This window comes from Manis pentadactyla, chromosome 8 (assembly GCF_030020395.1).
Source record: "Manis pentadactyla isolate mManPen7 chromosome 8, mManPen7.hap1, whole genome shotgun sequence".
Taxonomy (NCBI): Eukaryota; Metazoa; Chordata; class Mammalia; order Pholidota; family Manidae; genus Manis; species Manis pentadactyla.
Genome location: NC_080026.1, coordinates 121,604,256 through 121,617,348, shown reverse-complemented (window position 1 = coordinate 121,617,348; position 13,093 = coordinate 121,604,256). Strand labels below are relative to the sequence as shown.

General features: G+C 36.5%; 1 protein-coding gene across 2 annotated transcripts in view; it reads right to left on the bottom strand.

The window, feature by feature from the left end:
• Positions 1-3,825: 3,825 nt before the first annotated feature.
• Positions 3,826-13,093, bottom strand: part of MXI1 (MAX interactor 1, dimerization protein) — a 77,440-nt gene continuing 68,172 nt past the window's right edge. For both annotated transcript variants that reach the window (XM_036899012.2, XM_036899013.2), the window contains exons 4-6: positions 11,067-11,181; positions 10,279-10,450; positions 3,826-6,355 (exon numbers count right to left, since the gene is read on the bottom strand). In XM_036899012.2, the coding sequence (XP_036754907.2) occupies positions 6,192-6,355; positions 10,279-10,450; positions 11,067-11,181 (451 nt within the window). In that variant the 3' untranslated portion in view covers positions 3,826-6,191. The remainder of the gene's footprint in view (positions 6,356-10,278; positions 10,451-11,066; positions 11,182-13,093) is intronic.

Here is a 13,093-nt window from a genome sequence, read left to right as displayed (position 1 = left end):
AGGGAATTCTTTGAATTAAATAGGACTGAAAAGAATTTTGGTGTAATTGGCCACACAAAATGGTTTTTGGTGAGATTATCTTGGTATGTTGGAGTAGCAGGTCACGTGTTAGTGTAGGTAAGACTCTTGTGTGGAGATATGTGCCTCCTTTGACCCTATAAGTCTTCCTTTCTTTATGTAAGTTTTCCTGGAGAGTTTTGCAGGAGGAGGAAAGAAAAGGAACAAAGGTGACTATGTTATATAAAACATTTTTAAGAAACATATAGCATGACATCAGAGCCCTGTGTCAAAGACCTAGATGTGGCCCTTTGAAAAGTCCTTGTGTCCACTGTTTACAATTTGAGGCCCCTAATTATAAATGTATTGCTGAAATGTTAGCAAATTACCAAAGTTATGTATTAAAAGTACATCCTAGTAAAGGTTTACATTTTTATATTAGAATATCTTAGGACATGGCTCTTAATGGGAAAAGGTTACAGATTATAATAAAAATTATCTCTAATGCTTGTTTAAAGAGGGATTCCTGGATCTGGGTCCTGTCCTAGACCTATCTAGGTCAAGGTATGTCTGTTTTTGACAAATACCATAGGTGATTCTGATGTGCGTCCCTGGCTGCGAAATGTAAAAGTTTGATTTTTGAAATGAAGGAAAATTATTAAGTAGCAGTTTTCTCAGCACAATTGTAAAAACTAGACATCAAACCAAAATGAAATGTAAATGTTTATTGTAACAACTCATTTTTCTAAGTGCTTTTTTTGGTCACAACAAAGGGTGTTACATGTGTGTGTGCATATATACACACACAGTTTCCATTACAATGCAGTTTTAATACTGTGTGTGTCTGCCTGCCTTTAACCTTTAAAATAGCAAGGGAAAACCATCCGGTAACAAAGGAAAATCATACAGTTTTTTAAGTTGTGTGTGTCTGTAGATAATAAAAGGTGAAAATAACCACTTACAAATTGAACCAAAAGGTATTTTTAAATAGCCTTGATTTGGCTTTTTGTTACAACTTGGATGTTAACTGAAGTATAGAAAAAATGAAAGAAAATCTATTAAAACAAGGTTTTATACTTTTTGAAATCTTTATGGAGTTCATAACTGCTGAACTGTTAAGTATTTGTATTATATACTATGAAGCATCCGATTCCTATAAATAGTAATATATGAGTTCAATAGTAGACATTCTTTGTATCTAGGATTTTTGAGTTGTAAATTAAACTGAATTTTTACTACAGTGGAGAGGAAGAGCATAGGCAAAATAAGAGGTAATACCATAGTTTAAACAGAAACCCAAGTAATTGAAGCCCCTTAGGCTGTGATTATTTCAAAAACATACCTGTTGTAGATACGTTCTTAAGAAATATCTTGAAAAGGGTCAGAAACCAGTATTGACATTCTAAGAATTTGTTTGGCCCTAACCAAAAGTAAGTAATTTATGGTTAGATTTCTGTGAAGTTCTTCAATTGCCTCTTCTGCCTTTCAGTTTATGTATATAAAGGTGATTGTTTTGTGATCTTGAGTCAGGGGAAGCAGATTTAAGATTAACTTTGGGCTTGAGGTAGTGGACAGGTGAACTAACTAAAAATACCAAATTTTGGATACTTAAGTCATCTTTCAGTTTCTAGGAAACAAACTGGCAATTTACTTCCAAGCATCTCACCAGTTTGTTTTTACAAAACCAGTACAGACTTAAGTTACTGGAATTAATAGAACTAATTTGTTTTCTCAGTTAACTTTTAAGAGCCTAGCTAAAGAAGTCCTGGTTATACTCATCAGAAGAAAAAGGTTTGCTTTTTGTTTGAAGAGATAACTTTCTCAATTTGAGGCCCCAAATCATGGTTGTTATTTTGCTGGCTCATGATCTCCCTTTCTTGGTGAAACTGATGTTTTTTTGTTTTTCCCCCTTTCAAGCCCTGTACTGACTTTAGCAAGATGGCAGTGAATTTCTGGCCTGAGAAACAAAATTCAGGCTTGGAGGAAACACTTGACTCTATCCTGAGAAAACTAGAGTTGAAACCTGAGATTGCAGCTAGGCTAGTCTTTAATACATGTTGATTGTGCAATTGTTCACTGCTCAGAAGTATGCAGGAAGGAGGAGTAAGTATCCCTTAGGTTCTTTCACCCAGTTTTTCCCTCCAAAAGCACTGTCAGGTTTATCTGACCTAGCTTTCACAGTAAGTGTGGTGAAGCTTCTTATTTAGAAACAACTGACTTCTTGAATTTGTATTTTTTTTTTCAACGCTCTTCTGTGCCCTGGTGTGAAAATCTACTAATAAAGACATTATTAGTACCACTCCATAGCAAAAAGCTTGAGGAAACAGAAGAAATTCCAAAATTACAAGAAGTTAGTTGGCAGTACTTTCAAAAAGCTCCACTTAAGCCATTTCCATAATAATTTATGACTATATAGAAAGGTAAAACAGAACCAAGAACTGAAGTTGTAGCCAGTACATGTATTTGAACTACACTGATTTATATTTGAAATAATCAGATGTATTCCACAAAAATCTAATTTCCTGTTGGATCTGGTACATGGACCAAGATTTTTTTCTCGTCGTAAGGCCAGCACTAAATAGTATTAACTAGGGCACTCAATTATTACACAATGGTTACTGTCAGTGTTAACATACCCAAGCTCAGGCTAGTTTTTTTTTTTTTTTTTTAGGAAGACCAGGTAATCACTAAAACCAATGATACAACAATCTTATAAAGCCTTTATTTAAAAAATTCTATAGGTAGGACATCAAAATTGACTTCTTACAAAGTATAAGCTGCCATGGAGTTTTATAAAAGTGAATAATTTTAATAAAGTTTTTTTTTCCTGCATGACCCCGAGTCAGAGTAACTAAAATTCAAGCTTAAGGATGAGAAGATAAGGTTGCATTCATCAGAGAAAGAGAAGTACATACCTCTTAATTTTCTTTTGGTGCTATAAACTAGATGGAGGTGGGGGAGTTTTCATCTATCAGTTTTAATCCTTTTAGCCTTTTAAAATAGAAGTAGTAAAACTTTTCAGGAGGAAACCGGCTCCATGAAGAAGTAATTTGCCCAGGGTTCTTCACAAATGTTAAAACTGCAATTTAAATGTAAGCAAAACTCTTGTTCTTTCCACAGTATGTTTTTATTAGGGAGTATGTACATTTTGAAGTGGAAGGGTAATAGGAAAAGGTAACTAGTTGCTAAAAGTGGAAGAAAAACTCAAAAAAACCTCCAAAAGACTAAACAGTTTTCTCATGAGAAGTGAGCACTTTGCTCAGTAATCCTCACTGCCTTTAAAAAAAAATCCGTTCATAATGCTGAAAGCTGTCATAGTCATGGGCACTAGAAAAGGCTTTCTACAGGGCTTCTCATACCTACTCTAATAAGAAACTAGAGTCTAATGACTTCAGGATCTTTGGTAATGATGCACTATGGATTTACCTGTACCGTGAATATATCACTCTAAGGGTACCTTGACTCAGGTTAGTGGAGACTAAATGGGAACTTCCAGACTTGTTTTCAATTGAGTAATAGTGTAGTCAAACGGATTCCCTAAAAAGTTTGGAGAACAAATAAGAATGATAATGGCTTTGTGTCCTACCTGACGCAGTTAGGGTTATTGGGTACATTAAACCATCTGCAGTTAGGTTGCGTGGAGTTATCAGTCAAGAAGGCACCTGTTTAAATTATAGAACAGGAAATGGCAGTGACTCAAATTGCCCTTAATTCTGGACTACTGAAGTAGGATTAACAGACATTTAGGAGATAATTGCCTCTCAAGGTGTGGGTGCTAATTCGTATTTTTCCTTCATAGAGAAGGGTGATACAAAAAGCACTCAGGTATTCTTCATTCACAATGTTTATTTCTTGCAATTAACTTTTGTGTCGTCGAAGTCAATTAGTCTTTAAAAAAATTAATATTCATCATACAATCCATCCCCCTCCCTCAAGGAAAACAAACCCAGGGAAGGAGTAATTTAGGGGGCAGGTGAATAGGTATTCTAGGTTTGTCACAAAGGTTTCCCAGTCCACCATCCTGTACATACACAACAAAATGGCAGCACCTCAAGTTCACCTGAATGGAATCCCAAATTCAAGCCCTAGACAAGTGATGCAGTGAATGCCACAGGAATAACCAAGTGGAAGCGTAAGTCATGGGCTTCCATTTACTTTCCATGGTAGTTAGCGGAGTCTTCAAACTGTCTCACTTGGGAAAGTTGAAAGTAAGCAAATATATAGAGCAACATTTTGACCTGGCCAGGAGTAATTACAAATGAAACCAAAAATTGACCTGGGCCACAGAAATGAATTTGTTTTGTCATGTTTTTCATTAAGTACCCAGCACCTGAAGTAGCAAGTTCTAATATGGGCTTCTAAAGGCATGCAGTTTTTCACACATCTACTTCAAAGAATTTCTTCCACTCAAACAGCACAATCAAGGGTAAAATATTTGTGGAGGCACAGGAAGAGCACAAGAACAAGTAAGTATATGCTGAGCCTTGTGTATGACCAAGATGGTACACTTCATATATAGAAGCAGTGAAAGCTGTTAAAGTGCTACTTACAAAGGATAGCCTGACATTACATACACAACTCAACTGTACTGCTAAATGTGGTTGTCTTTATTTTCTTTTTCCTTGCCCAGCCCTATCTAAACAAAACAAAACTACAGGACTGAAATTAACAACCCATTAAAATCAGCAATAAGTTATGAAAATCATAAAGCTTTTTTTTTAAAGTAATTAAGAGTAGTTAAATTATTTAAAGTATATAAAGTCCAAAGAGCTGAGGGGTAATGTCTCCAAGAAGGCTTCCTGGGGTAGGGGAGAGGGTCAGGAGGGAACCCTGGAGTTTGAAAAACAAAAGAAACACATGACATCAAAGTGCAGGCTAGAAAATAAATTTCACTTAAAAAGAAAGTAACATTGCTGAAAATATTGATAAGAGCAACAATAGCACCTGCACAGTGGGACTGTGAGGAAGGAGAGAGATCACCTGTAGGAAAACGGAAGCAAATCTTTACATTAAAATGAGACGAGTGCCAAACTTAACTATGTTAACTATGATAGTGTGTCCACTATAGGTATCAGACAGTTAAAAGCTGGTGAAAGGTAATGATTCTAAAAGAAAACAAAAAACAGCATTGACCTTTTTCCTATCTAGCCCAGACCTCATTCATTTTGTGCACTATAAAGAGTGAGGCGTGAGGTGTTTTATCATTATCAAATGCTGCATCAAAATAGATGATTTTTTTTTCTCATGTGTTTTTCCACTATTAAAGACATCTATGTTTTTTATGGACAAGCTTTAAAAAGATGTCATTTTGGTTTTCAACACATACAAACAGTTATCAAAATCTGAAATAAAAATGCTGCCGTGGCTCAGACCCTGGCCTGCTAATCTGCGTGCACAACTTCTGGTTCACACAGACACAGAGGCACATGGAGCTTTTTCCTTCTGGCCCCTCAATCCAAACTCATAGGCCCTGTCTGGTGGAGGCTGTCATGCGTGGACTGCCCCCACGCTGCCCAAGGGCCTTAGGGTGGCTGACTGGCGAACTGGCGGTTGGGTGCCCTATCAGTGCTAACAATGCAGGATAAGGTTAGTTTGCTTTTAGCATGGAATCCAACAGAAAGCTGAGCTGCACGATGATCCCTTTCAAAAGGCTTCATGGGAGTCTCTCCTTTTGCAAAGCATGAAATGAGCTTTATTTTTTAAATAATTGATCATCCATAGGCTTCATGATAAGCTGTCCCAGGCTGAGTTTTAATAGCTCTTTAGCTATCCAAGATTAATGCCTGATTATCTCATTTTGTCATTACTACAGGTTTTTTTTTTTTTTAGGACCATAAAACTCAGGAAGAGTTCATAATCCTAGCCTTAAATATGTCTACTCAATGTAGGAGAGCAAACTAGAAAAGAAAAAGAGGAATCTCCAATGTCCTCTTTCAAATCAGGAAAAATTCATACAAGTTTTTCTGCTGCCATTAGAAATTGTGATTTTCAAATATGAGTATTATGAATATTTGTTCTGCTGGGGAGGCTTTGCCCCACTTTTTGCTAAGTATTTGCTATGGTCTTTTGACCCTTTTGTTCAAGTAAGTTCTGTTTGTTTTAAAGAGGAGACTGCATCATGAACCCAATTTATGAGACTGGACTGAACTGGCCTGGTGAATATTTTGCCCTGCACTGTTACGTCATGCTGGGTTCTAGGAAGTGAACGAGAGTTTGACACTGGCACTGGAGTAACCCTCGTCACTCCCAATACTCTGCAGGCTGCTGTGGTCATCAATGTCACTGATGCTGGTGGTACTGATATTGTCCACTTCTCCATGGGAGAACTCTGTGCTTTCAACATCCACTTCAATCTCCTCTGCCAAAGGGAAAAAATAAAGAACATCAGTAATCTAGTATATGTGTGCATTTTCAAAAACTAACAGGGCATAAGAAAAAGCGATTACTTTCTGTAGTATAAAATAATTGCTATTCAAGATTATCAGTGAGTGATGTCTGGAGGAAAGAAAAAACTCAAGGTGAAGAGACACAGGGACATAATTTGCAGAGGGGAATGTCTGGTATACAGTGGTGGTCTCAATTTAGGCAGCAAGTTTACTAAAGCCTTTGACGCCAGTCTGTCTGGACCTCCCACCAAAAGCACTCAGCCTGTTTAGGAATCAGTGGTTAATATTAAAAGATCCCAACCCCAAGTGGTTTAACAACATCTGTTTTGCATTAAACTAGAAACTAATTCTCAGTGCTATTTATTAATCAGAGTTGCCTTAAACAGGGAGGAAAAAGCATAAACAATATAGGCAGTGAACTAGAAAATTCATCCATCCAGGCCTGTGGTGGTCTTAGTCTACAGATAGTTCTACAGACTTCTAGGATTCATCATAAAGATCTCTGACTATTAAGTAACCCAAATCAGTCAGTCATTAAAGTGGACTCTGAGTGATTTGCCCTCAGTTCCATCTAATTTTCTTGGATTAAATATAGCTTGAAATGAGGACCTGAGGCTTAAAGTCTCTGGATGATAGTGAGATATCTAAAGTAAAGATTATAGTAAAGGCATTTCAGTGCTGGTATTTGACTTTATTTCAAAAGCCAGGCATGATTTAAAAAAAAAACAAACCCTAAATACATGTATGACCCAGCTACTGATAGATATCTGAATTGCTGAATACTGCATATGCAATCACCATTAATATAGTAAAAACAATACACATTTCATAAAGTAAAAGGCAGTTGAAAAATTGTTTTCTCCCACAACAGCCAAAATGAACTCAAGATTCTTCAGTTCTCTTAAAACAAACTCAAACCCTGATGTTTCATATTTGGCACTGACTTTAAGGGTTCACAGTGATTACAACTGCTTTAGGAAAACTGGATTCTTGCTGAGCCCAAGACAGAGTAAGTTACTTCAAAGAGTATATTTTCAAAAGGGCTTGTTGCTTCAAAAAGCTTTAGAGATGTTTTTAAAACGCAGGCAGCTGTCCAAACAAGCTGTACAAATAATCCTATGAATTCATAACTAATTGTTTCATATCCATAAAGCTTCACAGGCTATTTAATGTTTCGCAGTATCACAAAACACTATCCAACCTACAGTTGGGATATAAAATCAACACACCCTACCCAATAGCATACTGCTTTCAGTCAAAACAAAGTAAAATGAGAGATTGCTCTAGCCAAATGGACTAGAGATGTTTACTAAAAGTCCCCTGTAATACTGGGAAAGAGGGCCACCAGATAAGAATAAGAATGTTACTCAGTAAGGTACTGGCACACTGGGAGTACTAAAAAACAGAACTCTAATGGTGGAGATACACCCTCTCCAATTTGGAGGTGGGCTGGGTACAAGGAGGAGATAACAGCAGCTGAAGCCTGAAGACCTGACAAAGTCACACAGCTAGTAAGCAGTAGAAGAAAGACTAGAATCAAGGTCTGCCTTCTCATTCAGGATTATTTCAGCTGTACCTCACTGTCACTTATAAATGGAGCATGTTCTTGAGGTTCTTGCTGTTGCCTCAGGTAAAATGTTGTTCTTCAAAACTGAGTACCACATAAAAATACACTTTTACATGGCAAAAAAACAAACCCAAGGACTCTTAGGGTTGTGTTAGAAGAGATCAAAAACCAATCTGAAAGGCTCCTATGGAATATGGGAAATTTGAGTATTAAAAAGAATTAAAAGGAATAACACAATAGATTAGAACACATACAATAAATACACTAACACATGAGTTCATAACATAAACAGCAAAATAAAAAACCTTGTTATCTTTGGAGGTTGCTAAAGTACCAACTCATTCAGAAAATTGATAAAACAAAAACAAAAACACAAAAGAAGCATTTACCCCATCTCCCCTGTATGGACTTTATTTCAGGATAACCAAAAAGTTGTGTAAATGTTCTTTATAGAAAAAAGTTAAAATGCAAAAAAGAATGACAGAATTAGAAAACCACTATTTTGTAACACCTAATGAAATAATGATTGGGCAAAAATCACCAGTGATTCTGCTGAAACTACTAAGGGAAAGGTTGATACATTTACACATCAGGAAGATGTCACCTGAACCCATTACCAATTTTATCACGAGTCAGACAACTAGACATAATACTGATGCAAGAGGAAGCACAGAGCACCACTTATGAAGTATTCTTGCCTCAAAAAAAGAACCTGAATTTAATGAAGCCACTAGATCTACCAACCAGTTTATAGGAAATATGAGGGACTGAAGAACATGTTAAATGACACCATGAAGAGTCAATCAGCCAAGTCTAGAACATGGGACATTCTATAACAATTCCCAGTTTCTACAACAAATAAATGGTATTGAAAAAAGTGGGGAAGGACAAACTATTACAGATTAAAAGTATCTTAAGAGGCACAAAACAAATGCAATGTGGACTTTGTATTCTAATTCAAACATACCAATGGTAAAATGTCATTTTTGTGGAACTTTATCAGATACTGGGTATTAAAAGACATTTAAAGAAATTATCTGATCTTACTACTTTTGTAGGATATAAGAATTATGTATTATGATTATATTTTTAGAAGTTGTATTTACTAAAGATACATACTGAAGTATTTAGGGACAATATGAGAATGTTATCTGGAATCTGATTTAAAACATTTCAGAAAAAGTGATGAGGGTGAAGGTGGTAGAGTGCCGATGAAACAAGAATGCCAAAATACTGACAGCTGTTCAGACTGGATGATGGGTCCATGAGAGTTCATTATTTCTACTTTTATGTATGTTTGAAATTTTCCATAATAAATAGTCAAGACAAGAAAATTTTACCAAAATTTATTTGGTTTGTTTTAGAATTCTCAATATTGCATGAGCTCTATTTTCCAAAATATAAAGCTTAAAATCATCAGATGTCACCTCTGGGATCTTTTATTATGGTGTAAGGCCTGATGTAGTACAAGCTATAAATGAAGAATTCAGTTAAGATTCAAACAAATTCTTTTTTGGTTGATTTTTGAATTCTGCCAAAGACAAATGTTCTGGACAGATAAAAAGAGAAATGAAGGGTGTGGTACCTTTAAAATATAAATATAAAAATGAACATCACCAGTAATAAAATGTATCAACATCATGTATCTTCCTGACTGAATTGAGAAGAGTACAACATCCCTTCTGTGATATTTCTTTTCCAAAATGTATAACCTCACTCTGATAATGACAAAACAGCAGACAAACCTAAATTGAGGGACACTGTATAAAATAACCAGTCAATATTCTTCAAAAGTGTTATGGTCATGAAAGAAAGACCAAGCACTATCTAATGCAATGTGAAATCCTGCACTGAGTCCTGGATCACACACAGGATATTAGTGGAAAAACTGGTGAAATTTGAATAAGGTGTATAGGTTAATTACTAGTACTACATGTATGTTAATTTCCTGGTTTCAATAACTGTATTATGGTTATATAAGATGTTACTATTAGGAGAACCTGGATAAAGGGCATATAAGAACTCTCCAACTTTCTACACAAGAACTTACAATTTTTCTGTAGGTCTAAAATTGTCTCAGGGTAGAGAGTTAAAAAAAAAAGTGTATATATATATATACATATATATATATATAATTAAGAAAAAAAAAAGTTCTACGGTTCATGGGTTCATGCAGGCATTGCTAGATAATGCTATGATTGCATAAAATCTAGAATGTTAGTGTTGGCCAAAAAGCAGAAAGTAAATAGAGTGCCCCCCCACCTGCCCTCCCTAAATCCAGATACAAGACTGGTTAGTATTTCACTAGGGAACAAGCACACTGCCTACCTCGCTCTGAATCAGAACGATCTGAAGAAATTGTTGATCCAATGCTGTCTATTCGTATTCGTTCCATCTCCTGAGGACCCTGCAGTTGTTCCAGTCGCCGCTTTAAAAATCTCTGTTCTCGTTCCAAGTTCTCTAGCTGGTGCTGGCTCTTCTTTTCAGCTTCTTCAAGTTTCTAGAATGTTAAAATGATATTTAAGTTTGTGTATAGTCCGGTACAAACAGTAAAACTGATTTCTACCTAACATCTCCGAAGATTTCTGTTTTGGCAGAGAAAAACATGAATGGATGTGCAAGTATATATGAGTGTGTATATATAAAAACATACATAAATATGTATTTTTAAACATCAGAAAGTTATTTCTTCATTTCCTTTTATGTATGTAATAAGGCTACGTTACTAGAACAGTATGGAATTTTTAAGTCTGCTAAATTATCTCCATGAAAGAGAAACTTGCTTTGCAGTGTAGTTTGATGGAAAAATACTGAGGGACACAGCCAAATAAAGTTATCTCCAGCAGAGGGCACAACTCCCCCCCTTCTGCGTATCAGCAGAGCAGCTGATTTTCCTAGTATTCCCAGCTCTTCAAATGGCCATGCTGTCAAAACAATTTAATCAGGCTGTGCTGCTTCCATCAGATTAACTGGTAAATTTTCAGAAAGGTTTCTCTTGAAGTCAATTATTAAGGAGGGCATGGTGAGCCAGCTGACATACATGAATTGGAATCACTGCTTATAATGAAACCAGGACTGAGAGAATCATGGGCCAATATTAAAGTAAAAAGTCTCACCTTGATGTGTGCTTTGGCTTTGTTAAGCAAACCAAGCGTCGTGTGCCTGGTGCAGTCTGGTCCTAGTGGAATCAAAACTTTCAAGCGTTCTAAACACAGGCGCAGATGAGCTCGTCTAAGAAAAATAAAATAAAATCAGCACAGCCTAAATATTCCACTAGAAGCGTCCTACAACCTATTTTATGACAAATAATAACTCGCACACTAGTCTATAACCATGTTACACCCCTAATTCTTCAGTTCCAAAGTATTTGCAAGCCCAGGCATGCCTGCTGGGTTTCAGTCTCTGGCATTTGTTTTACTCTGCAGGCTCTAGTCACTTCAGATTATTATCCCCAACAGTAATCTCTGTCAGAAAGGGCTTAATTTTTAACCTGCCCCATAAACTGTCTCAACTGTATTAATGTGGAAGTAGGAAAACATACTAAATTTTCTTGAATTTTGAATGCTTAAGACCATAGGCCACAATAGGGGTTTTCAGATGGTGTAGCCAAGGCGGTATAAAATGCTCACAAATTTCCATTTCTTCCTTCCCACCTTTTACACACACACACACCCCTCTCTACAACTGTAGCTGTCCTACAGTGTTACATGTTATTACGTATTAGGTTGAACCATACGAAATTTCTGGTATTCAACCTTTTCTCACTTATAAAAATCACAACTTCCTATGATCCAACACAACAAATGGAAAGAGCAAAATTGTGACCAGCTAGGATAGGGTAAGGCAAAACTATGGTCCTGCTGTGGTCAATTCTAGTCATTGAAAAAACAATCCATAAAGTCTCCAGCTTCCTAGTATCTACGTGTACCAGCTCATTAGTTCTTATTTTTTATCTCTCTTTCTCTCCTCTCTTTCTTACGCTCCCACCTGCACTTTTCTACACATGGAAAACAGCCAGGTGAGAAAATTCTTTACTAAAAGTCATTGCATTCTTTAATCCTCTCATCCCATGGGCAAGTTAGGGGAAATTTCTCCTATAAATGGTAGCAGAGAGCCTTTACGGACTTAGCTTCCATGTACCTTAAATGGAACTACGATCACCATGATAAGAATTCTGCATAATAATTCCACCCTAAAACGCATTTTTCGTCCTGTGCTTCGTAAAGCATAACATAATTCAACAGTTAACATAGTATGTCTGAAAAGAAAGTCCACAAATGTGTTTACTCCTACTCCTCCTTAAAGAGCTGTAACTGAACACTTAGCAACTGTCTCAACTGTGCCAGGAGCAAAACACATCCTCCGTTTTCTCCTCAAAGGGCCAGAAGGGTTTTACTAGCTCTCCAACCAAAGCATGATTTCTCTGTCTCAATACGTAAGAAATAATGTCAAGTAAAACTCTCAAATGCTAGCAATTTGAAAAGAGGTAAGAGAAGGTGAGAAGCAGCTGTTTATGTCACTAACAAGCAAGGATGACTACGGGCAGGAAGGTCTGAGCTTTGGCCAACGGACCGTCGATAGTCCTCCAGTACCGCCACCCCAGCTATAGAGGTCCATTCGTATTTCTCCTCCAGTCTCTTTATTGAGTTCAGTAACTTGTATTTGCCTCCAGGCTGAAATTTGACATACCTGATGTGGATAATGGGATTTTAAAAATTTTCCCTAAATTAACAGTGCTATCAATGGATTCCCTTAATGAGATCTGACAATTTAAAGTCACTCTTCTCCCTTGCTTTGTTCCCCCTAATTACAGAACCTTTAGAAAAAAATTCATTTTCAACTGGAAAACTTCTTAAGTGAGGACTCTCATATAATCACAGAGTACTCCTGCTGAACAGACAAAAACAAAAAACAAATCCACACTAAATAATGCCTTTAAACTTTTTATTAGAATTATTATAGCATATGCCTAACAACTCTATTCACAGAACGTGACTGGAGGGCAGAGAGAGAGAGACTGGTGGTTCCCTTGCTCATAATTAGAAGCTCCCAGGGGGCCTCTGAATGCAGTCATCTTAAAAAGTTAACAGAGCAACTAACTAAAGTTAAGAGTAACTGGTCAATTTTATTTAAATTACTTAAC